This window comes from Heptranchias perlo, chromosome 10 (assembly GCF_035084215.1).
Source record: "Heptranchias perlo isolate sHepPer1 chromosome 10, sHepPer1.hap1, whole genome shotgun sequence".
NCBI classification, from domain to species: Eukaryota; Metazoa; Chordata; class Chondrichthyes; order Hexanchiformes; family Hexanchidae; genus Heptranchias; species Heptranchias perlo.
Window position 1 is genome coordinate 58,904,099 of NC_090334.1, and position 26,013 is coordinate 58,930,111.

Genomic DNA, 26,013 nt, shown 5'->3' on the forward strand with positions numbered 1-26,013 from the left:
ATGGAACTAGCCAGAAATTCAACCTGGCTTTGTGATAAAATGTATAAATATATTTCTGCAGCTGCTGTTCTCAAAGCCTGCCAAGGGTTTTTCCCCCCAAGATCTCAGTCAAGCTAGTTCAGGGAGAGGAGAGATAGCTTATTCTTGCTTGATCAGTACATTTGTCCATGTACATAGCAACACCATGTAGGTTCTATTTTGGCAGTTTTCCTTGTGTTAGTTGGAGCTGTGGAAGGTCACTTGACTAGGACCGTACAAAGTTGGTAAACTCATTTTTTCTTCCAGTGCAATGAACATTTGATTGAGCTCTTAAGCTTACCTAGTGGTATGAAACTAGACTTCCACTCTGCTAATGGTATTAAAGTCAACATCAGTCCCAGAACCCAGGAGTGCAAACTTCATAGCATTTGGTCTGGTGGTCTGATTCTACTGAGAATCTATAGCCCAGTGGGTCAGTACAAAGAATGACTATGCCAATTTATCTTAAGGCTCTCTAATGCTATTCAGTTTGGTGACATGGTCTTTCAGAATAACCTAAGAGACACGTTTTATTAACAATAGATTCAGACACTAAGACTAGCTCAAACACATTGGCACATTGGGCATTGGTTCAAGTGGGTATTAAAGTCACCGTAACTAAAAATAAAAATGGTTACTATTTGAACAACGTGGTCTTTTAAAGTGTCTGAAATTGGGACTTGACTTAATGAGGTGAAAAAAATGTATTACATCTATTATACTCTTGATTCTCCCTATTGGTGTCCTGGGCTTAGTTCCATTTAGTACATGGAAAAATTGGAATACAGGCTGGGAATTTTCTTGGACCTGCTCCCGCTCCACCACTGTACCTTCACTGGAATTGTGGCAGAAATCTCATTTAAACGCATAAACAGGGTTTGCGCCGCACTTCTGGTGAAGTTACGGTGGAGGAACACGAGCAGCTCCGAGAAAAAAAATTGTTATTGCAGAAAATAGTGGTCTAAATTTTCTAGTAAACATATTTACACACTTATCTTTTAAACGTCAGAGACAGACATGCGTACCTCTTTTGTCCCAGTCCAAATGTGTTATATAGCTGGAAGCTCCTTTGCAGATTCCAACTCGTTTACTACTCATTATGTTGTAGATGTCTACAAAGTTATCATAAGATGCTACAGCCAAGTACTTTCCAGGACCTGAAATTTTAAAATTGCATATTATTACTATTTAAGTCAATTAAAAAGAAACTACCCCTAATTTGGCACTGAATTGGAAATTTCAATTAGATAAACTGCAAGATGGTTGGCACAAATAGATAAATGTCACACTGTCCCAAATACAGTCTTGTGCGCTCCTTTGAGGTTGAAGATAAGGCATACTGTTGTGGCAGAGAAGAAGGCGCTTTGTTCTGCATTCTACCATGCTATAGCTGGCCTGGGAGAGCTTGAAGCTGAGGGGTATCAGCAATCGTAAATGGTCCATTCCCCACCTCTAATATCTCTTGATGAGCAAAATAGAGTTATAAAAGCAAAGCAACTAGTTAATAGGCTCCCCAGTAGCCACTGCAGTTGCATTGGATTTTTAACAAAGAAGAGATGAGTTTGGATCCCAGTCTAAACTAACATTTGGATGTGGACTTGACAAGTGTTATCTTCCTTGATGGAGTCATCTGTGGGAATAGATGGAACATTATATGGAAAGCATAATGTGACCAATCAAGGAGTGGTACTGATGGCATTAATGGCCTATCAACCTCAATTTTCACGGATGCAGATGGATGAACACAGCAGGGAGAAAATAGGAAATACAAAGGAAGTAACTTAGTTGTTCCCAAAACCTGTGCATTTGATAATTATTTTCTCAGCACACATTACATAAATAGTTATCTTATAGCCTTCCTATTGTCAGTGTTTTGGATGAGGACCGAAACAAAGTTCTTCATGGATATTTTAATAAAAAGGTTAAAGTTGGCTTCCAATTCAGTATTATGTTTATTTAGGATGAGCAAAGATTCAAGTCAAAGCCAGATGACTGGATAAAAATGTTTTTGGGACATAAATGGATATTACAAACAGAAACAAAAAAACAAGAGAAGAACTAAACAAATAGTTTTTTAAAAAAGTGTCCATTACTGAGATCATAAATCTGTTCAAAGGAAGGAACAAGCAGAAAGGAAGCAAGAAGCCAGGAAAACAGAAACAATCCCAAATCAAATCCTGACAAATCCATAACTTTTGGGAACTTGACATACAATTACTGCCCTTTGGAGGTACACATCTCAGACCTGACTGCAACCTTAGAAAGGGAGTAAGGACAACTTATTTTAACTATGTGATACATTCAGCAATTGAAAAAATTCCCAGGAGTGGTTCATGATTTTCCTCAAAAGTAAGTAGAAATAGTGAACCCATGGTGACATATGGCGCTCATTCAATCATTTTATGTTTGGGACCATAAGTTTCTTGAGTGAATTGAGTCTGGCTATTCTCTTTTGAGCTACTAATGGGCAAAAATCACAGCAATGTTAATTGGTCGCTTTGCTCAGAAACCACAAGGATGGTTAATGTAAAAAATGGAAATGTCACATTGATAAAGGAGTGGGTGCTCTTTTGAGGTAAGGGCCAAGATACATCACTGCCTTAGAGTATAGCAGCCTAACCTGCGCCAAATATAACTGCTAAATAATAAATGCTTACATTGGGTAAAAATTATAAAGTATTTTGTTCTGTGACACGGACATCACCACCCTGCCCCCACCACCCAAATTATAAAAATAGTGTTTCCAATGTTTTGGAAATAAACATATGTTAGTTAGTTTTCTGCACCTTGAACTATTACAAACATTTTTGATATGCAGACATTTTGGTCTGGGTTTTTCCAGATGATATAATCCTCATCATATTGTACGATGAAAAAATTACCAGAATTTAAATACACCCTTGTATTGACAAAAACTAATCAATTTTCAGATAATGCAGAATAACTGATTCAATAATAAAATTGTTTTAACTTAGCCGACATACCTGGGGAAAACCTAATATCTGAAATGTGCTCTTTTCTGTGATGGAAAGAAACAAGATCTTCAAGAGTGTCTGAATTCACAATCAGGAAACTTCCATCATTCAGGCCAACTGCTAGAGATTTCCCATCAGGAGAGAAACAGCAACACCTGCCACCTATAGTTATGACAACGTAGATGTTGTATTAGTATTAAAGTGCTAAATTCTGCTTTTCATAACAAACCAATTCTACAATCTATTTTGAAATGGATACTCAAAATAACTCAAAAAAATTGTACAAAAGAAACTGATACAGCATTTTAAAAATTATTCCAGTAATATTATTTCACCAGTAAAGGTAGACTTCCTGTAGCTTTGCTCACGTATTGTCCACGAACTGGAGTGAGGTTTCTGTTTTATTCGCAATCCCGGTTCATCCATCGCTATAATGCAGTAAATTTACTGAAGCAATATATCACATGGCTAATGAAGTAAAAAAAATTATGTACCCTGATAGTAAAAGACAAAGCCTCACAGATATAATATACTACTTACCTGTCACTTTACAAAACTCGCTTAAAGTGCAAGTAACTTTGTTCTTCTCGCCCCAAAACTTGTTATTCTCGATTAATTACATTATTTTATTGCTCTACCTGCCATGGATTTGCAGTATTTACTTAAGGTGCAAGTACTTTTATTTGTGTGTTTATTCTTCTCTTCTTCCTCCCCAAAATTTTCCTTCTAGTTAATTTCATGAATATAAAACTTACTTCTTGTGGTGAATTTGTAATTTTTGTCGTAAGTGTCGCTGGCAAAGTTTTAAAGCATTTGGCAAAAATATTCTTCTGAGAATTGTTGAAAAGATATTCAAACTGTAATGCTTAGTAAAAGCATTCATTTTGCTCTAGTCATGCTGCATCTTGGAGAGCAACTCTTCCACATGTTGGGTCAAGAAATGGCCACTAGACAAGTAAAACTGAGCTCAAACTTTGCCTTGTCATGGAGTACCACAAGGATCCACCATCAGTCTGCTAAATTATGTTCAGCAATTGGTTTACCCGAAGTTTTATCCTCCAAAATGAAACAAAGAGTTGCCTAGAGCAATAAAAAATTTTAGCACAATAAATACGAGTGAGACAAGTGAAACAAGATATAACTTCTGGCACAAAATTTAGATGAGGCCTTGGAACTGCTCTATCCACATGCCATGCAAGACAGCATGGATCTACCACCAATGCATGCAACTCTGAGCCGAGACAAGGGCTAGAAAAGTAATTGTTTTGAGTGAAGGAGACATTCATAAGAACGCAAGTTCAAATGGTACTGTCATCAATTTGCTCTGAAAATAATTCAAGTCCTACACAGGGATAACCCGAAGAATGCTGGGTTGCACTTTTCAGGTTTTTTTCATAAACCGGGACAGCAAAGCACATTCTTCAATTGCCAGCAATGGCAGATTACAATCAGAAATAATAGCAATGTGAACTTGGATAGATATTAATATTTAAATAGGCACAAGAGCTCAATGTAATCATAGAATTGCATAGAAATTACAACATGGAAACAGTCAGGGGCTAAGCCTGCATTGGAGGTGTCCTCAGGCCACGTTCATGGCCCAGGACAGGAAATTTCAGTACATGGGCTTGGACAGATAGAGCACACTTTGGGCATGCTGCTCCAAACAGCGTCAGGGCTGACTGGGGATCAGGAAAGCCAGCCCAAAATGTTTCTCTTTCAAGTTGCTTCTGAAGGACTTTATTCTGCATTCTTTCAATAATATTTTTTATACTAAACTCCAGCATGGATCACCCTTGACTGATAGTTGAAACTAGCTAACAAAAAGGCATTGCTTCATTCAGGTGTAAGGTGCATTTGGTCATGGTATGGAGATAATCATGATATAGTTTTAAAGTATTCAATAACTGGACTATATGTTGAATATTAACATTGACAAACATATTAACTGTCGTGGCTTACTTACTTTTTTTAAGCTTGCGGATAGCAAGCATACAGTGGCTTGGGGAGAGATCCCAAATTCGCAGGGTTTTGTCATCACTAACAGTAGCACAGATAGGTAAATGGGGATGAACAGCTAAACCCCATACTTCACCTTCCATGTGACCCTGCCAAACAAATGTACAATATAATAAACCTTAAAATGCTGATCGTCAATAGACATATGAAAAGTTTAGTACTAAAGAGTCAAGGATCAACAATTACATATATTTATTATGGTTTAATAGATATACCATCACAATATCATTTAATCATAACTGATATCACCTCTCTCTTCAGCCTGAATAGTTTACATTTTAAGCAACTGCCAATGAAACCTAGATCAAAATTTTTAGGTACCAGTCTAACATTGTATACACCAATCTGTATTTTCTGTACGACTATATCCTGTCCAGAATATGTGGATATCAGTGTCATAGCTGCACTAAAATACCGTGGCTGGGAAAATGCCAATTCTGGTGCACAGGTCTTCAGCACTACAGCCGAGATGTTGCAAGGGCCCACTGCCTTCGCTGTGTCTGATGCGCTCAGATGCTTCTTAATGTCACATGCAGTGAACAGAGTCGGCTGGATACTGGCATCAATAATAATGGGGACCTCTGGAGGGCCGAGTGAGATAGTCCAATTTGGCACTTTAGGCTGAAAACTTTTGCAAACATCTCAGCCTTGTCTCTTGCACTCATGTGTGGAACTCCACCATAGTTGAGGATGGGGATATTCATGGAGCCTCTTCCTAATTAAGGTTAGTGCATCAGATATCTCTCACACCATTCACCTTCAATATTCTAAAAGGTGTTGGGATTGGTGACTTTTCTACTTTCAGCCCCATAACTTTTTTTAAAAGCCAGTGTTGTTTGAATATTTATCTCCAGGAATGGCTCTTACACTTTCTCCCCAGGTATCCCTGCAGTCCTACTTTCAACTTCTTTTGCAAAAACTGATGCAGAATACTTAAGGGTTTCCATTATTCCCTCACTCAATAGTACAAAATGGTCTCTTTCATCTCCAAGTGGCCCCACCACCTTCTTTCACTATCCTTTTGCTTCTTAGGTGTTTTTTTTAAATTCGTTCATGGGATGTGGGCGTCACAGCAAGGCCAGCATTTATTGCCCATCGCTAATTGCCCTCGGTGGTGAGCCGCCTTCTTGAACTGCTGCAGTCCCTGTGCTGAAGGTTCTCCCACAGTGCAGTTAGGAAGGGAGTTCCAGGATTTTGACCCAGCGACGATTAAGGAACGGCGATATATTTCCAAGTCGGGATGGTGTGTGACTTGGAGGGGAACATGCAGGTGGTGTTGTTCCCATGTGCTTGCTGCTCTTGTCCTTCTAGGTGGTAGAGGTCGCAGGTTTGGTAGGTGCTGTCGAAGAAGCCTTGGGGAGTTGCTGCAGTGCATCCTGTGGATGGTACACACTGCAGCCACAGTGCGCCGGTGGTGAAGGGAGTTAATGTTTAGGATGGTGGATGGGGTGCCAATCAAGTGGGTTGCTTTGTCCTGGATGGTGTTGAGCTTCTTGAGTGTTGTTGGAGCTGCACTCATCCAGGCAAGTGGAGAGTATTCCATCATACTCCTGACCTGAGCTTTGTAGATGGTGGAGAGGCTTTGGGGAGTCAGGAGGTGAGTCACTTGCCGCAGAATACCCAGCCTCTGACCTGCTCTTGTAGCCACAGCATTTATGTGGCTGGTCCAGTTAAGTTTCTGGTTAATGGAGACCTCCAGGATGTTGATGGTGGGGGATTCAGGGATGGTAATGCCATTGAATGTCAAGGGGAGGTGGTTAGACTGCCTCTTGTTTGAGATGGTCATTGCCTGGCACTTGTCTGGCGCGAATGTTACTTGCCACTTATCAGCCCAAGCCTGGATGTTGTCCAGGTCTTGCTGCATGCGGGCACGGACTGCTTCATTATCTGAGGCGTTGCGAATGGAACTGAACACTGTGCAATCGTCAGCAAACATCCCCATTTCTGACCTTATGATGGAGGGGAGGTCATTGATGAAACAGCTGAAGATGGTTGGGCCTAGGACACTGCCCTGAGGAACTCCTGCAGCAATGTCCTGGGGTTGAGATGATTGGCCTCCAACAACCACTACCATCTTCCTTTTGTGCTAGGTATGACTCCAGCCACTGGAGAGTTTTCCTCCCGATTCCCATTGACTTCAATTTTACTGGGGCTCCTTGGTGCCACACTCGGTCAAATGCTGTAAAAACCGTTGTTGCTTCCCTTTAAGTTGACTGCCCAGTCTTCTTTTATACTCTTTTTTAGTCTCAATATTTTTGTTTCTATACCTTCTTTATTTCTCTGCTTTCTTCTCTAATATTATTCCCCAATGCTTATCATGTGGCTCTTTTTTAAATATAATTTTTACTCTAACCTCTCCTACACATGAAACCCCTGTATTTTATGTGCTCCCTTTACTCTAGAAAGTATTTAACCTGTACCTTGTCTACCTTATATTAAAGATCTCCCAATGACATCTTGCTATTTGATCTTTAATTCTTTCCAACCAATTAGTCAGGACTAGGTCCCCTTTATTGGGCCACCCCAGGAGTCAATTTGTTTCAAGTTAAGTTGAATTATGAATTTTAGTACAGGCGATGTTACTTTGTTATTTTCTTCATTTCAAAGAATAGTCATGTTCTGCACATCACTGCATATCCGTTGCTCGTCATTTCTACTGGCCACTTATCTATGTCAATAAATCTGTTTGATTGTTGTGTGGGCTGTAAAGAGTCTAATAGAATGTTTATTCAACTGCCTTCCAAAGTCAAGGAGATTCCGTGAGCATGAAACATCCAGTAAACAGAAGGATAGCAACAAAATGTTTCTGCTTGATCTCTGGCTATGTTACATGACACAATATTCCAGGTTTAAAGTCGTACTCCAACTCATAGGAAGTGAGGGCTCACTTATCGTGTGGTCGTTGGCACTGAGCATAAGGAAGCTTGCGAGGTAAATGACTGCTGGGATTCCAAGATTGCTTTTTGGGAACAATGAGCACAGATTCGGGTTAGAGAGGATAGAGAAGTCAAGATGACAATACTCTCAGCAAAGGGAGTAATTTCTGATGTTGGCAGGAACGGAGGCAAGGAGTGAGTGATCAGGAATTTAAATATTAGTTCAACAAGATTTTACAAGATTAAAAAAGGTTCAGGTCAGTTTGCTAAAACATTCAATCATAGCATGTCCATTTGCTTATTTCATGGAAAAGCACTGACCATCATCAATAAGTGTACATGAATAAAAACATCTCTGGCTTATTGATAAATAAACAACCATTAAATTAAATTAGCAAAATTTGCATAACAGTCTGTAGATGTAATACCTGAACCAGTAGGGTTACGGGACCACTTTTCTCGATTTCTAATATTTCTCCATTCTTTGTACCCACTAGTACATGGCCATGGCCTAATGTTATAGCACGAATAGAAGGGTTGTCTTCCAATAACAGACCTAAAAATACAAATGGTAGATCAAAAATTCAAAGACCTAATTTAACCCTGCCACAACAGTGATAGTATTTCTAGATCAAATAAAGAAATGCAAGATATATATTTATTGTAATGCAATTTGCATTACCTAGCTCCACTGGGGAAAACGACCACTACAATAATGTACACCCTTTAGAAATAGAATTTTTGCTATAAGATAACTTATGATGGATAATATCTAGAAATGATATTATTATGGACCAAGATAAAACTGGAAAGGTTGGATGTATGTAAACCAGACTACAATTTTGGATTCAGAGGCAGAGTTGAGGGTAAAGGCGCTATTCAATTTTATAAGACTAGTTGCAGTCAAATAGAAAAATATGGATTAAACAGGAATTGATTTGGAAGGTAATTATTAGGGTACATCTGTCAAAAATATTAAACTTTAGTTAAAAATTAACTCTATAAAGAGTTGGGAATGGAGTAATGTGGCTGTGGAAGGGCGGGAAGAGTCAAGAGCAGAAAACATTGGTGCTGGGAAGAGTTAGGATGGAGGGGGGGAAAGTTAGGGGCAGCAGGAAGAACCAGAGGGGCAGCAAAAAAAGTCAAAGAAACAAGGTAGGAAAGAGTGAGTCAGAGATTGGGCAGCAGACCAAGGAACGGGGTCAGAGGCTTAGGAGACCAAAGAGTGGGGGAGCTGGGGGATTAGACTTGGTGGGAGGGGGTGGCAGGCACCAGTAGTGGTGGGAGGCCTGCAACTACTCCGTAACAGTTAAATGTTTACATAAGGAATACCCATTATAAATATTCACATGGGCAGTTTCGATTATAAATACTAACATAAAGGGGTCGATTTTCGGATGTCCAAGCGGGTGTGTTCGTGGCGGGTGGGGCTGCTAAAATTCGGGATTCCCGAGGCGGGTCTAGAGCCTGGCTCCAACCCGCCCACTTCTGGGTTCCCCAATGACGCACTTAGATGCGCACGCAGCCCCCGCATGCGGGATGCCCACTGGCAATTAAAGACGGCGGGATCCCACTTAAACCAATTAATTTGATAGTTCAGGTCGTTTGCAGACCTGATTTGTAGGTTATTTTAGGAGGGGTGGGATTTTCATCTAAACTGAGCGTGTTTCCCGTACTGGGGGAAACACTCCCAGTTGAAATGGACATGTTGCAGCCACCAGTCTGTGGGAGCTGCAAAGGTCCATTTGACAGGTGGTGGGGGGAGACCCTCACTCATTGCAGGAGGCCACTCTGTCACCTTGGACAAAGTTTGGCCTCCACCACCCTCCTCCTAACACTAAAATTCACAAACTTGGAACCTCAACTCCAGTGTGCAGACACATTTACCTACCTTGCAGACCCCCTCAAACGTACATCTTGTGGATGGGGGCCACCATAGCTGCAGTCGTGACCTCTTCGGAGGACGAACAGCATCACCAGCCTCGCCGGCCACCTCTGACACATGGAGCTCCACAACACAGTGCTGTGACACATCCACCTGCACAGCAGGAGGGAGGGCAACCGCAGAGAGAGATGCGTCACAGAAGGCACTACCCCCGCCACAGGGTATACAGACCAAGGCTCAGCTTCCTGGACCTCTCTGAGGAGCAGTGCACACAGAGGCTCAGAGTCACTCGACATGTAGTCGTGGACATCTGCAGCCTCTTTGATGCCGAGCTGCACCCGGCTAGCCCGAGCACCATCTTCTTACCTGTCGCTGTCAAAGTCACCACTGCCCTCAACAACTTCTCCTCCGGATCCTTCCAGGGTGCCACTAGGGAAATCGTCGGCTTCTCTCAGTCATCTGCACAATAGAGCCCTACAAATACACCTGCACCAACTCTGCAGTGACACAATGGGTGGCATCAGGTGTGGGTCTTCATGGTGATCCTCAGGAAAGGGAATTATTGCACAAACCAGACAAGATTTGCAAAGACGTGGCAGTGGTGGTGATAACAAATTTTAATGTGCTTTGCAAAAGAAACAAAACTAAATCAAAAACATGACATTCTGTCATACATCCTTGTGCATCCCCTTTGTGCTCACAAAACCTTTGCCTAACGTTTACAGGAAGCCCTCTGTGGTGCTACCCCTGTGGCTTCAGGAGAGGTAGTGGCAGATTGCTCTTGTCCATGCCCTGACCGATGAGATGCTTTGCGCGGACGCCATCTGGGTTTCGGTGCCCGTGAAGACCCCTCCAAAGACTGCTCCACCTGCACCCGTGCAGGGGCAGACTCGGCCACCTGGAGAGGAGGCAGCATTGCAGGTACTGGTTGAGAGGGGGGCAACGGGTGTGACATGGGAGCGCTTTGAGTGGCATCCCCACTTCCATGTCCCCTTTCACCATCATCCCTCTCCTGGCCCAGGCTCACGTCACTCCTTCCACCCTGCTGGATGACAGTTTGGAGGACTTGTGTGAAGCCTTGGAAGGCCAGTTGTAATGTATCTGTCAGCCTGTTTAAGGCGGCAGAATGTTGCTCACCCTGAATCCGAACGGTCGTTGTCAGGGCCTGAATGGACTCATTGTTGAGCCGTGCTTGAAGCTCGATGGAGGCTAGCTTTTCCTCCATCGCAGACATTCCCGCACCTACCCGCGACACTGGGAAATAAGGAAGGGCAGGTGACAGAAGTGTTAGTGAGGGATCACTTTGGGACCAGTGATCATAATTCCATTAGTTTTAAGATAGCTATGGAGAAGGATAGGTCTGGCCCAAAAGTTAAAATTCTAAATTGGGGAAAGGCCAATTTTTATGGTATTAGACAGGAACTTTCAGAAGTTGATTGGGAGAGTCTGTTGGCAGGCAAAGGGACGTCTGGTAAGTGGGAGGCTTTCAAAAGGGTGTTAACCAGGGTTCAGGGTAAGCACATTCCTTATAAAGTGAAGGGCAAGGCTGGTAGAAGTAGGGAACCTTGGATGACTCGGGAGATTGAGGCACTAGTCAAAAAGAAGAAGGAGGCATATGACATGCATAGGCAGCTGGGATCAAGTGGATCCCTTGAAGAGTATAGAGATTGCCGGAGTAGAGTTAAGAGAGAAATCAGGAGGGCAAAAAGGGGATATGAGATTGCTTTGGCAGATCAGGCAAAGGTGAATCCAAAGAGCTTCTACAAATACATAAAGGGCAAAAGGGTAACTAGGGAGAGAGTAGGGCCTCTTAAGGATCAACAAGGTCATCTATGTGCGGAACCACAAGAGATGGGTGAGATCCTGAATGAATATTTCACATCGGTATTTACGGTTGAGAAAGGCATGGATGTTAGGGAACTTGGGGAAATAAATAGTGATGTCTTGAGGAGTGTACATATTACAGAGAGGGAGGTGCTGGAAGTCTTAACGCGCATCAAGGTAGATAAATCTCCGGGACCTGATGAAATGTATCCCAGGACGTTATGGGAGGTTAGGGAGGAAATTGCGGGTCCCCTAGCAGAGATATTTGAATCATCCACCGCTACAGGTGAGGTGCCTGAAGATTGGAGGGTAGCAAATGTTGTGCCTTTGTTTAAGAAGGGCGGCAGGGAAAAGCCTGGGAACTACAGACCAGTGAGCCTGACATCTGTAGTGGGTAAGTTGTTAGAGGGTATTCTGAGGGACAGGATCTACAGGCATTTGGAGAGGCAGGGACTAATTCGGAACAGTCAGCATGGTTTTGTGAGAGGAAAATCATGTCTCACGAATTTGATTGAGTTTTTTGAAGGGGTAACCAAGAAGATAGATGAGGGCTGTGCAGTAGACGTGGTCTACATGGACTTCAGCAAAGCATTTGACAAGGTACCGCATGGTAGGTTGTTACTTAAGGTTAAATCTCATGGGATCCAAGGTGAGGTAGCCAATTGGATACAAAATTGGCTTGACGACAGAAGACAGAGGGTGGTTGTCGAGGGTTGTTTTTCAAACTGGATGCCTGTGTCCAGCGGTGTGCCTCAGGGATCGGTGCTGGGTCCGCTGTTATTTGTTATTTATATTAATGATTTGGATGAGAATTTAGGAGGCATGGTTAGTAAGTTTGCAGATGACACCAAGATTGGTGGCATTGTGGACAGTGAAGAAGGTTATCTAGGATTGCAACGGGATCTTGATAAATTGGGCCAGTGGGCCGATGAATGGCAGATGGAGTTTAATTTAGATAAATGTGAGGTGATGCATTTTGGTAGATCGAATCGGGCCAGGACCTACTCCGTTAATGGGAGGGCGTTGGGGAGAGTTATAGAACAAAGAGATCTAGGAGTACAGGTTCATAGCTCCTTGAAAGTGGAGTCACAGGTGGATAGGGTGGTGAAGAAGGCATTCAGCATGCTTGGTTTCATTGGTCAGAACATTGAATGCAGGAGTTGGGATGTCTTGTTGAAGTTGTACAGGGCATTGGTGAGGCCACACTTGGAGTACTGTGTACAGTTCTGGTCACCCTATTATAGAAAGGATATTATTAAACTAGAAAGAGTGCAGAAAAGATTTACTAGGATGCTACCGGGACTTGATGGTTTGACTTACAGGGAGAGGTTAGACAGACTGGGACTTTTTTCCCTGGAGAGTAGGAGGTTAAGGGGTGATCTTATAGAAGTCTATAAAATAATGAGGGGCATAGATAAGGTCGATAGTCAAAATCTTTTCCCAAAGGTAGGGGAGTCTATAACGAGGGGGCATAGATTTAAGGTGAGAGGGGAGAGATACAAAAGGGTCCAGAGGGGCAATTTTTTCACTCAAAGGGTGGTGAGTGTCTGGAACGAGCTGCCAGAGGCAGTAGTAGAGGCGGGTACAATTTTGTCTTTTAAAAAGCATTTGGACAGTTACATGGGTAAGATGGGTATCGAGGGATATGGGCCAAGTGCAGGCAATTGGGACTAGCTTAGTGGTATAAACTGGGCGACATGGACATGTTGGGCCGAAGGGCCTGTTTCCATGTTGTAACTTCTATGATTCTATGATTCTATGCCTTCACGTCCCTGTGACAGTATTCCACTCATGCAGGAGGTGGACTCCTCCATCCTCTGCGCGATTGTGGAGAGCACGCGTGGCAACTGTTCCAGTATCTCGGCAATGTGCTGCTGGCCCTCCTTTTCCTGGCTGGCCCCCAGGGTTCAGCATCTGGGTCCAGCTGAGCAGAGCCTGGAGAAGAGTGCCCCCACCGACGCGGACTCTCCACGGCTGCCCCTGCCACCAGGGTCTGCTCGTGCTCACACGTGCGTGGTGACTCACCATGTGCAAGCCCAACTAACTGAGGACGGGGACCCACCGAGGTGTATGTATCTGTGCTGGTGGATGCATGGCTCAGATGTGACGATGCCCCCTCAGAGGCCGGCAGGTCCTCTGAGGAATCGCCCTCCGCAGTCACGGTGGTCGCAGATGGCCCTTCAAGAGAACAGAAAGCAATATTAAGCATGTGGATAGATGTTGAGGTGCTGCAGATGCCAAGTGATGTTAAGATCATTCGCTATTATGAGTGCTGAGGTTAGATTTCTGTCACCAGCCGTTTGTGCGCTCCTAGTCTCGACGTCCGTCACAGACAGGCACTCCAGTGTCCGGCTTAGTTCCAGTGCCTGCAGCTCTGCGTCAGTGAGGACCACTTGGAGTGGCGGGCCCCCTCCGGTCCTTGCCCTCTTCCAGGCATTCTGGCATCTCTTCTCCTATCAAGGCAAAACACAGAGAGGCGTGATTGAGTGATGGTTGCATAGTGACCCGCTGCATGCATTGGTGTGGGTGGGGGTGACCGTGAGGGAGATGCATGGGAGGGTGCGTGTGAGACATAGCCATGAGATTGTATGAGGATTGGGTTGCGTGGTAGTGTTCGAATGGGAACTGGGGCGGTGAGTAAGTGCAGACAAGGTGAGGATGATGGTTGAGTGGATGTGAGGAGTGATGAGAGAGCATTGTGGTGGCAGTGCAGAAGGAGTTGTGTGGTGGTGGAGGTGATGTGAAAGACGGAGTGTGGGAGAATGCGTAAGTATACTCACTTTGGCTGACCTGATTGGGTCATTTAAGTGCTTCCTGCATTGGACCCAGGTAAGGCACAAAGTGCTGCTGCTGCTGACCTTCTCGGCCACCTCGAGCCAGGCCTTCTTGGTGGCAGAGGGAGGCCACCTCCTCCCATCAGATGGGAAAAACGTTTCCCTATCGAGCAGCACCTGGAGTGAGGAGTCTGAGAACCTCGGAGCAGCATTGCCTCTGGCCTGCTCCATGATGCCAAAATGGTTCTTTGCTGCAGGAGGAGCATTGGAGGACTGCCCCTTTAAATAGGGCTCCTCCTGTTGACAGCCTGTGATGCGGGTGCGCAGTGCGCCCGCTGCGCAGGTCTGGAACAGGAAACCCGGAAGCACGGGTAAGTACATTCAATTAGGCTGCGATCGCGTGTGGAGCACCCTGATTTCACTGGGCGCGTGGGTACCCCCGCTACCAACCCGCCTCCCTCCTAATATCGGGCCCAAAAGCATTAACTACAAAATTGTGATGACAAGTAGTAAGGTTTCTGGACATGATGTGCACACCATACACAAGACTTTTGATAATACTAAATATTGCATGACATTGTTCACAAGTTAGCATGGACCAAAATCAACAACTTCAGAGGTTCACAATAATACTTCAATCATACAATACAGACAAAATATTTTTTAATGATGTAGGTTGTTAGATAAGTGATTGAATAGGTTGGTAGGTGATTAGATATGTAGCAACATTAGAATGTATAGGACTGGAAAAGCCCATTTCAGTTCAACTGCCCAGCCCAGAGTTCAAAAATAGAATACGCAATTCATTAACCATAATCTGAATTGTTTTTCTCACCAAATGCTCTAACAACTTCCTCTTAAAAGTACTGCTGTGATCAGCCTTAATCACCTTCTTGGGGACAGATCGAATAAAACTACTTCACCGTCCTGCGTGTGAAGTAGTTATATCTGATCTCCCTATTCACTTTCCTTCTTCTCAGGGTCAAGGTAAACAGTTTCTTAGGGTTCAACTTCTCAATACCCTTAAAACACCTTGAACACCTCAATATAATCTTCTCTCAGTCTTCTCTCCAGTGTTTAGAAACTCAGCTTCTGTAGTTGTTCCTTGTAGCTCAGCTACCTGATGTTAGATATCAGGCTGGTTGCCCTTTGCTGCACCTTTTCCAGTGGTATGATACTCTCCTGTAACATGGTAACCAGAAATACACATAGTATTTGAGATGGGCTCAAACCAACGCACTGTATAGGTTATGTACCACATCTGCAATCTGTGTTCCACCCCATGAGCTATATAATTCATGATCCTATTTGCATATGGTTTCAGTGATCTGTCTACCAATACCCCAAATCCTTTTCCATTTAGCTTATAGTTCCAATATTTATTCTTTTTCCCTAGTGTCATCACTTTATATTTGTTGACACTGAATTTCATTTGCCATTTCTCAATCCATCTTTCCAATCTATCTTCATCCCTTTGCACCCGATCAGCCTGCTCTTGATTATTTTCAACCTCTCCCCCCACACTGCTGTCATTGACAGTTTTATCTCGCTAGAGAGATAAATACAGATTGTATAATTAGGCTCAAGAATATATTAGATTACATAAAAAACATTTAGTAAATTAGTACCTTTTGAACCTGGGGCAAGTGAAGAACGTTTGATGCTATATGTTTTCAGATACCTCTCAAAAGTATCATCCCAGAGTACAACAACACCATCTTTTCCACCGGTCACAAATCCCTAAAGAAAGAAGAACAAGAGAGCATAAAGACATGAACAATAATAATCTTAAAAAAACATTTTTCTGACATGTTTAATCTGAAATAACTCAAAAAGATGCCTTCTACAATATTTTCCTTCCAGCATAATTGGGTTCTCACATCTTCTTTAACAATTGTGAAAATCTAGAAGAACAGTTTAACCTATTTTTGTGATTTTGTGCTTCTGAAGTTTGGAGCGGACCTGGTTGGAGCGGCGGCGAGTCGATAAAGGGAGCCCCGAGGCTCAGGTAGGCCTCAGACCAGCGTCGACAGCGGCGGAGGAGGAGCCTTTCTTTCTCTCTCCCACAGAGCGGTCGGCAGCGGGGAAGGAGGAGCGGACCTGGTTGGAGCGGCGGCGAGTCGATAAAAGGAGCAGCGGAGGCCTGAGGTGAGTAATTAAACTCACCTACGTGAGTCTTTTTCCCCAGCGGGGAAGGAGCTTCGCGGGCTTTTTCAAAGGCAGGGGGCGGGGCCAATTCATTGGTACCCGTATATAGGTGGAGCCGTTGCTAAACCCGAGACACTACACTAGTAGTGACTCCCACCCTCCCACCTCCTCTAACCTTTTGGGGGGTAGAGGGAATTTAAAGGGTAGGTTCGATTTTATATTTTGTTTTCAGGGACTTAACTCCTGGACCTAAGATAAATAAGAAGCAAAAAGTAATCCAAGTGGGACGTCACCAAGGAAGAGGTAAGTGATTGGCTGGTGAGTATTTTCCTGCTGAATTTGTCTAAGGTTAGAGTTTGTGGATTCTCGGGTCTCTGTTGTGTAGTGGGGGACTGCTGTTCAGCAAGGGCCCTTGAGTATACCTTTTAATTGAAGTGAAATTGGTGGGATTCATTTAATTTGAATTAATTAGTTAAAGGGTAAGTCATGTCAGGACAGCCCAGCCCCGCGTTATGCTCTTCCTGCTCTATGTGGGAAATCAGGGACCCTTCCGGTGTCCCTGACGACCATGTGTGCGGGAAATGTATCCAGCTGCAGCTACTGACAAACCGCATTGCGGCACTGGAGCTGCGGATGGATTCATTATGGAGCATTCGCGATGCTGAGAACGTCGTGGATAGCACGTTTAGTGAGATGGTCACACCGCAGGTAAAGGTTGTACAGGCAGGAAGTAATTGGGTGACCACCAGGCAGAGTAAGACGAGCAGGCAGGCAGTGCAGGGGTCCCCTGTGGCCGTCCCCCTCTCAAACAAATATACCGCTTTGGATATTGTTGAGGGGGATGACTTATCAGGGGAAGGCAGCAGCAGCCAATTTCCTGGCACCAGGGGTAGCTCTGCTGCACAGGCTGGGAGGAAAAAGAGTGGAAGAGCTATAGTGATAGGGGATTCTATCGTAAGGGGAACAGACAGGCGTTTCTGTGGCCGTAAACGTGACTCCAGGATGGTTTGTTGCCTCCCTGGTGCCAGGGTCATGGATGTCACTGAGCGGCTACAGGGCATTCTCAAGGGGGAGGGTGAGCAGGCAGAGGTCGTGGTCCACATTGGGACCAACGACATAGGTAGGAAGGGAGATGAGGTCCTGCATCAAGAATTTAGGGAGCTAGGTAGCAGATTAAAGAGCAGGACCTCAAAGGTTGTAATCTCTGGATTACTCCCAGTGCCACGGGCTAGTGAGTATAGAAATAGGAGGATAGAACAGATGAATGCGTGGCTAAAGAGTTGGTGCAGGAGGGAGGGTTTCAGTTTCCTGGATCACTGGGCCTGCTTCTGGGGAAGGTGGGACTTGTACAAGTCGGACGGGTTGCACCTGAACCAGAGCGGGACAAATATCCTTGCGGGGAGGTTTGCTAGCACTGTTGGGGGGGGGTTTAAACTAACTTGGCAGGGGGATGGGATACAGAGTGGAGCTACAATAGGGGGTGATGTGCAGCCAAATATTGAGAAAAAAACAAGTCAGCTTGGAAGACAGGGCAAATATGTGAGGGCAAGGCTGGATGGCATCTATTTTAATGCAAGGAGTCTTGCGAATAAGGTGGATGAACTGAAGATGTTGATAAACACATGGGAGTATGATATTGTTGCTGTCACAGAGACATGGTTGAGGGAGGGGCAAGACTGGCAGCTCAATATTCCGGGGTACAGAATCTTCAGGCGAGACAGAGGGGGAGGTATAAGAGGAGGGGGGGGTCGCAATATTAATTAAAGAATCAATTACTGCCATAAGGAGGGATGATATATTAGCAGGTTCCTCTAATGAGGCCATATGGGTGGAGCTTAAAAACAAAAAGGGGGCAAGCACTTTGATGGGAGTGTACTATAGGCCCCCAAACAGTCAGGGGGAGATAGAGGAACAGATATGTAGGCAAATCTCAGAAAATTGTGCAAATAATAGGGTAATAATAGTGGGGGATTTCAACTTCCCCAATATTAACTGGGATACTCAGAGTGTAAAAGGCTTAGAGGGTACAAAATTCTTAACGTGCATCCAGGAGAGATTTTTGAGCCAGCATGTAGAAAGTCCTACAAGAGAGGGGGCGGTACTGGACCTAATTCTAGGGAATGTGGCCGGCCAAGTGGAAGAAGTGCTAGTAGGTGAGCACTTTGGTGACAGTGACCATAATTCGGTGAGATTTAAGGTGGTCATGGAAAAGGACAGGGAGGGGCCGGAAATAAAGGTTCTAAATTGGGGGAAGGCCGATTTTAATAGGATAAGGCAGGATCTGGCCAAAATGGACTGGGATCAGCTGCTTGTAGGAAAATCCGCATCGGAGCAATGGGAGTCTTTCAGAAGGGAGATTGAGACCATACAATGGCAACATGTTCCCGTAAAGGTCAAGGGTGGTTCCAAGAACTCCAGGGAACCTTGGATGTCAGGGGATATATGAGAATGGATTAGGAAAAAAAGGAGGGCTTTTGGCAGATACAAAAGGCTAAAGACGGAGGAAGCCCTAGAGGAGTACAAAAAGTGCAGGGGGATACTTAAAAAAGAAATTAGGAGATCAAGGAGGGGCCATGAAATAACACTGGCGAGCAAAATTAAGGAAAATCCTAAGATGTTTTACAAGTATATTAAGGGTAAGAGGATAACTAGGGAAAAAATAGGCCCATTAGGGACAAAAATGGCAATTTGTGTGTGGAGCCGGCAGATGTAGGAGGGGTTCTAAATGAATTTTTTGCATCTGTTTTCACTATGGAGAAGGACGACGTAGACATAGAAATACGGCAGGGGGACTGTGATATACTCGAACATATTAACATCGAGCGGGAGGAGGTATTGGCGGTTTTAGCAGGCCTAAAAATGGATAAATCCCCAGGCCCGGACGAAATGTATCCCAGGCTACTGTGTGAGGCAAAGGAGGAGATTGCGGGGGCTCTAACACATATATTCAGAACCTCTCTGGCCACAGGGGATGTGCCAGAGGACTGGAGTACCATTATTCAAGAAGGGGAGTAGGGAAAAACCGGGGAACGACAGGCCAGTGAGCCTAACATCAGTGGTAGGAAAATTATTGGAAAAAATTCTGAAGGACAAAATTAGTCTCCACTTGGAGAAGCAAGGATTAATCAGGGATAGTCAACATGGCTTTGTCAAGGGAAGATCATGTCTGACTAATTTGATTGAATTTTTTGAGGGGGTGACTAGGCGTGTGGATGAGGGTAACGCAGTGGATGTGGTATACATGGATTTCAGTAAGGCCTTCGATAAAGTCCCCCACAGGAGACTGGTCAAGAAGGTACGAGCCCATGGAATCCAGGGTGCCTTGGCACTTTGGATACAAAACTGGCTTAGTGGCAGAAGGCAGAGGGTGATGGTCGAAGGTTGTTTTTGTGACTGGAAGCCTGTGGCCAGTGGGGTACCACAGGGATCGGTGCTGGGTTCCTTGCTGTTTGTAATCTACATTAATGACTTGGATATGAATGTAAAAGGTATGATCAGTAAGTTCGCTGATGATACAAAAATTGGTAGGGTGGTAAATAGCGAGGAGGATAGCCTCAGTCTGCAGGACGATATAGATGGGTTGGTCAGATGGGCGGAACAGTGGCAAATGGAATTTAACCCGGAAAAGTGCGAGGTGATGCACTTTGGAGGGACTAACAAGGCAAGGGAATACACAATGAATGGGAGGACCCTAGGCAAGACAGAGGGTCAGAGGGATCTTGGTGTGCAAGTTCACAGATCCCTGAAGGCGGCGGAACAGGTAGATAAGGTGGTAAAGAAGGCATGGGGATACTTGCCTTTATTAGCCGAGGCATAGAATATAAGAGCAAGGAGGTTATGATGGAGCTGTATAAAACACTGGTTAGGCCACAGCTGGAGTAGTGTGTGCAGTTCTGGTCGCCACACTACAGGAAGGATGTGATCGCTTTGGAGAGGGTGCAGAGGAGATTCACCAGGATGTTACCAGGGCTGGAGCGCTTCAGCTATGAAGAGAGACTGGGAAGATTGGGTTTGTTTTCCTTGGAGCAGAGAAGGCTGAGGGGGGACATGATTGAGGTGTACAAAATTATGAGGGGCACAGATAGGATGGATACTAAGGAGCTTTTTCCCTTCGTTGAGGGTTCTATAACAAGGGGGCATAGATTCAAGGTAAAAGGCGGGAGGTTTAGAGGGGATTTGAGAAAGAACTTTTTCACCCAGAGGGTGGTTGGAGTCTGGAACTCACTGCCTGAAAGGGTTGTGGAGGCAGGAACCCTCACAACATTCAAGAAGCATTTGGATGAGCACTTGAAATGCCATAGCATACAAGGCTACGGACCAAATGCTGGAATATGGGATTAGATTAGACAGGGCTTGATGGCCGGCGCGGACACGATGGGCCGAAGGGCCTCTATCCGTGCTGTATAACTCTATGACTCTAAAATGGACAGAAATAAGTTATTCAATATAAGCAATTTTTCCAATAGTGTTATACAACTATCATGCTCCACTCTTCTAATTAGCTAATAAAAATAACACTTCATGCTATGAAGAGCAAGGCACTCATTAAATATTCATGTATTGAAACATGTGTAAAATTTAAAAAGATAGAATCTTAAAAGGAAAGAAAGAAATTAGGTTGCATTTATATCGCACTTGACTTCAGGACATCTCAGATAATCTGTTTTTTAAGGGATGAATGTTGGCCAGAGCACTGGGAGAACTCCCCTGCTCGTCTTCAAAAAGTGCCATGGGATTTTTTACATCTACCTGAGAGAGCAGATGGGTCCTCACTTTAATGTCTCATCAGAAAGATGGGGTTTGAACCCACAACCTTCTTACTCAATGGTAAGTGTGCTACCATTGAGCCACTGCTAACACCTAATAATCTTATGGCTCTGCCTTAAGGTTAAAAAGGGTATAGGGAAACAGCAGGAAAATAGAATAATTTGCACTTGTATAGCACCTTTAATGTAGAAAAATGCCCCATGGCACTTCAGAGAAGCGAAACAAGACAAAAACTGACTCTAGCTGAAGAAGGGGATATTAGGAGGGGATGACTAAAAGCTTTGTCAAGATATGGGTTTAAATGTGGGTCTTGAAGGAGGAGAGGGAGAGGTGAATGGAGGGAATTCCAGAGCTCAGGGCCTTGACAGCTGAAGGTATGGTCACCTATATTGGGATAAAGGGATTTCAGGATGCACAAGAGGCCAGAGTTGGAGGAATGCAAAGATCTTGGAGAGTTGTAGAGCTGCAGAAGGTTACAGAGATAAGGAGGGGCGATGCTATGAAGGGATTTGAACATGGCAATGAGTATTTTAAATTTGAAGCATTGGAGTACTGGGAGCCAATGTAGGTAGCGAGCACAGGGGTGATGGTAAATGGGACGATGTGTGACAGGATATGGGCAACAAGTTTTGGATGAGTGGAAGTTTATGGAGGGTGGAGGATAGGAGAGTGGCCAGGAAAGCATTGGAATAGCCAAGTCTGGAGGTAACAAAGGCGTGGATGAGGGTTTTGGTAGCAGGGGCAGAGATGAGTGACGGTACGGAAGTGAAAGTAGGCAGTCTTTGTGATGGAGGATTTGGGCTTGGAAACTTGGCTCAGGGTCATTTAGGACGTCAAGGTTGCAAAGTGTGGTTCAATCTGAAACAGTAGCCGGGGAGGATAATGAAACCAGTGGTAAGAGTACGGAAGAAGGCTTCACTCTTCCTGATGTTTAACTGGAAGAAATGACGCCTCATCCAGGACTGGACGATGGACAAGAAGTCTGACAACACAGGCAGTGGAGAAGTCGAGAGAGGTGATAGAAAGTGGATAACATCAGCATACCTGCAGAATCTGACACCATGTCTTCGGATGATGTCACCATGGAGCAGCATGTAGATGAGGAACAGGAGGGGGTCCAAGGATAGACAATTGGGGCACTCCAGAGGTAACAGTGCTAGGACAGGAAGAGAATCCATTTCTGGAGATGCTCTGGCTATCACTGGATAGGTAAGTGGAACAGAGTCTCACTATGTTGGACAATGGAGGAGAGCAATTAGAGGAGAATGGTGTGGTCAACAGTGTCGAAGGCTGCAGAGAGATCGAGAACACACAGCTAACACCCAATATCCTTGTGGGAGATTGGTTTTTTTTCAATGGACTTACATCCCTTGGGAACAGAGTTCAGACATTCTAACCTCAGAGCCACTACAGGTAGCAAAGAGAGAAAATTTAACCCCTCAGTCTCCACTGGATTTGAAACCAAAATCTAGAGATGAAAAAGTAATGTGCAATCAACTGTGCCTCCCAATCTCCAAATAGTAAAAAATTCCAATTTCAACTGCTTTATGTCATTGCAGGTGACACAATGAAGAAGTCACATTTTTTTAAAAAGGGGACAGTAATGATATTGTTACTTCTTTGTATTCTGTATTGTGCATTGATATTCTCATGATTGCAATTACCACTGAGAAGTTATTACAGGAAAAAAAAACTACATTCTACACTTTGCTTCCTGTTTCCTTGGAGGAGACAGAGAATTGAAGATAGAAAGTGACATCACAGGCTGTAATTACCATAGCAGTTTTAATCTGAACATGAAATCTGCTTTGTGTCATGCAGCTGCTGGGTTTAAATCCAATTGTGAATAACAGATTGAGAAAGATAATGATTGTTTCTAGAATTTCAAAGGAAAGGCTTTAATTAGGGAACAAATAACTGTCAGACCTTATGATATGCTGCTAGCACAACATTTCCTTTTAAGATGAATACTTTGAAGAATTGGCTGAAAACATACAATGACAATCAAAATCATTTAAAAGCCTTGTTTCTACCAACTATAGTCTTGAAACTTAAGGCTTTCCTTATTTCTTACTTTCTCTAGAGCATGCATGCTGAAAATTGGTCCATCATGGGCTTTGACTCTTTTAATAATGAACATATCTTTCCATATACAGACATCGCCAACTGATGTGCCTGAGAAAACCATCTCTTCTGTCCAACCATACACTGCACACATTATGGTTTCCGTCTTCCGCAGACTTCCAAAACAGCCTTTTCTTCCAGTCAGTCCTCCACCTTGCAGAGTAAATTAATAAATACAATTAGATGAATTTTAAGAACTTATATAATAAATTCCACCTAATGGAGGATCAGAAAACTGTTCGCCACGTTATACAAGAAGTACTTAAAGTCTGCTGGGGATCAGCACCTTGCAATTTCTGAGGAATGGAGACAGATCTTACCACCCAAGGGCTAGACCCCTTAAAGAGTACCTTTGCCTAGACAAGGTTAGCAGAGTACATCGCAGCTTCCACTTGAAGTCAGTCAATCATGAGGACCGTACCACAGGCAAGTTTGTATCAGAGTCCATTGGCCTTTCAACCACTTGGTAACCATAGAATCTTTGGTGACAATAATTGACCATTTTACACGTTACACAAATAAAGAGAGGTATGCCTCCCTTTTTTTTAATTCGCTCATGGGATGTGGACGTCACAGCAAGGCCAGCATTTATTGCCAATCCTAATTGCCCTTGAGAAGGTGGTGGTGAGCCGCCTTCTTGAACCGCTGCAGTCTGTGTGGTGAAGGTTCTCTCACAGTGCTGTTAGGTAGGGAGTTCCAGGATTTTGACACAGTGACGATGAAGGAACGGCGATATATTTCCAAGTCAGGATGGTGTGTTACTTGGAGGGGAACGTGCAGGTGGTGTTGTTCCCATGTGCCTGCTGCCCTTGTCCTTCTAGGTGGTAGAGGTCGCGGGTTTGGGAGGTGCTGTCGAAGAAGCCTTGGCGAGTTGCTGCAGCGCATCCTGTGGATTGTACACACTGCAGCCACGGTGCACTAGTGGTGAAGGGAGTGAATGTTTAGGGTGGTGAATGGGGTGCCAATCGAGCGGGTTGCTTTGTCCTGGATGGTGTTGAGCTTCTTGAGTGTTGTTGGAGCTGCACTCATCCAGGCAAGTGGAGAGTATTCCATCACATTCCTGACCTGTGCCTTGTAGACGGTGGAAAGGCTTTGGGGAGTAGGAGGTGAGTCACTCGCCGCAGAATACCCAGCCTCTGGCCTGTTCTTGTAGCCACAGTATTTATATAACCGGTCCAGTTAAGTTTCTGGTCAATGGTGACCTCCAGGATCTTGATGGTAGGGGATTCGGCGATGGTAATGCCGTTGAATGTCAAGGGGAGGTGGTTAGACCCTCTCTTGTTGGAGATGGTCATTGCCTGGCACTTCTCTGGCGCGAATGTTACTTGCCACTTATGAGCCCATGCCTGGAAGTTGTCCAGGTATTGCTGCATGCGGGCACAGACTGCTTCATTATCTGAGGGGTTGCGAATGAAACTGAACACTGTGCAATCATCAGCGAACATCCCCATTTCTGACCTTATGATAAAACTTCTACCTCATGTAATGTGCTCCCAACACACATTGTTTATATTAACAAATTCTCTAAACGCACACTGTGAAAGGCAAGTTCACTTTTATGTGACTTGCACTTACTTATTAAATGTATTTACAACATTTTAATCACTTTCTGTAAAATGGAATTCTGGAAAACATGTTTATGGAAAACTACTTTTTAATTATTTAGCAAATTAGAAAAACACTGAATAACATTAAAAAAAATGTTTTTACATTAATATACATTGTAGTTAGTAAAGCCACGAATAAGCTAAGTTTACTGACAGTAAGGAGTTTCTGTATGAACTTGTAAATATACATGTCACTACACACAGTACTAGTGTGTCTAGAAAAAAATATTTTTTTCCAAAAAACTTGAGATTCAGGAAACTTGTAGCGAAGTGGAAAATCAATAAAATACAAGCCATCAACTGAAAAAGAATACAGATATAAAAATAGCATTTACTGTCTTACCTGCTCGCTGCCAGAACTTGATGTGTTTTATTCCAGCTGTCACTAACTTGTCTGGTATATAGGGATTCATCTTGACAACAAAAATCTTGTCTGCACTTCCTCTAAAAAGAACAGTTTTGACTTTTACTTCATTGTTTCCTTTCATAACCAAATGACATAGAAAATGATCAATATTATCAAATGAAAATGCTTAGTGTAAAATTCTTCATTTTGCATTGCAATAGAAAGGTATTATACACAAATTAAGTATTCAGCCTTATCATTCGGTGTGTGTGAAAATATATAAATGATGAACTATAGTACCATCTAAAAACTAAACAAGATATTACAGGAGCTACTTCACACATTCAGTTATTCATTTATGAAATATACTGCAGATTCACTTGGGGAAAAAAAATGAATAAAAGTCAAAATGAGCAGATTCCATGTGGGTAAACACTCTTGCATTTTCATATCTGCTTTTTAAAAATGAAATCTAACAAATTGCAAATAGTTATACAGGGAACCAGTGAATATTTAGAAACTAATGAAAGGATTTTAAGAAGTAGTTTAATTGAAGAAACAGTGGCTAAATAAAGCAAATCTTGGGTAGCAAAAGAACAAAAACATGTCATTTGATAAAATTTCACGAGTATGATAACATATAAATTGAC

The 26,013-nt window shown here is 43.6% G+C and overlaps 1 protein-coding gene across 4 annotated transcripts in view; it reads right to left on the reverse strand.

Annotated features, from left to right (window-relative positions):
• LOC137326606 (echinoderm microtubule-associated protein-like 5) overlaps nucleotides 1–26,013 on the reverse strand; it is a 207,748-nt gene that overhangs the window by 94,251 nt on the left and 87,484 nt on the right. For all 4 annotated transcript variants that reach the window (XM_067991872.1, XM_067991873.1, XM_067991874.1 and 1 more), the window contains exons 17-23: nucleotides 25,361–25,461; nucleotides 23,361–23,563; nucleotides 16,000–16,111; nucleotides 8,317–8,444; nucleotides 4,960–5,101; nucleotides 3,003–3,155; nucleotides 1,044–1,175 (exon numbers count right to left, since the gene is read on the reverse strand). In XM_067991872.1, coding sequence (XP_067847973.1) covers nucleotides 1,044–1,175; nucleotides 3,003–3,155; nucleotides 4,960–5,101; nucleotides 8,317–8,444; nucleotides 16,000–16,111; nucleotides 23,361–23,563; nucleotides 25,361–25,461 — 971 coding nt within the window. The remainder of the gene's footprint in view (nucleotides 1–1,043; nucleotides 1,176–3,002; nucleotides 3,156–4,959; nucleotides 5,102–8,316; nucleotides 8,445–15,999; nucleotides 16,112–23,360; nucleotides 23,564–25,360; nucleotides 25,462–26,013) is intronic.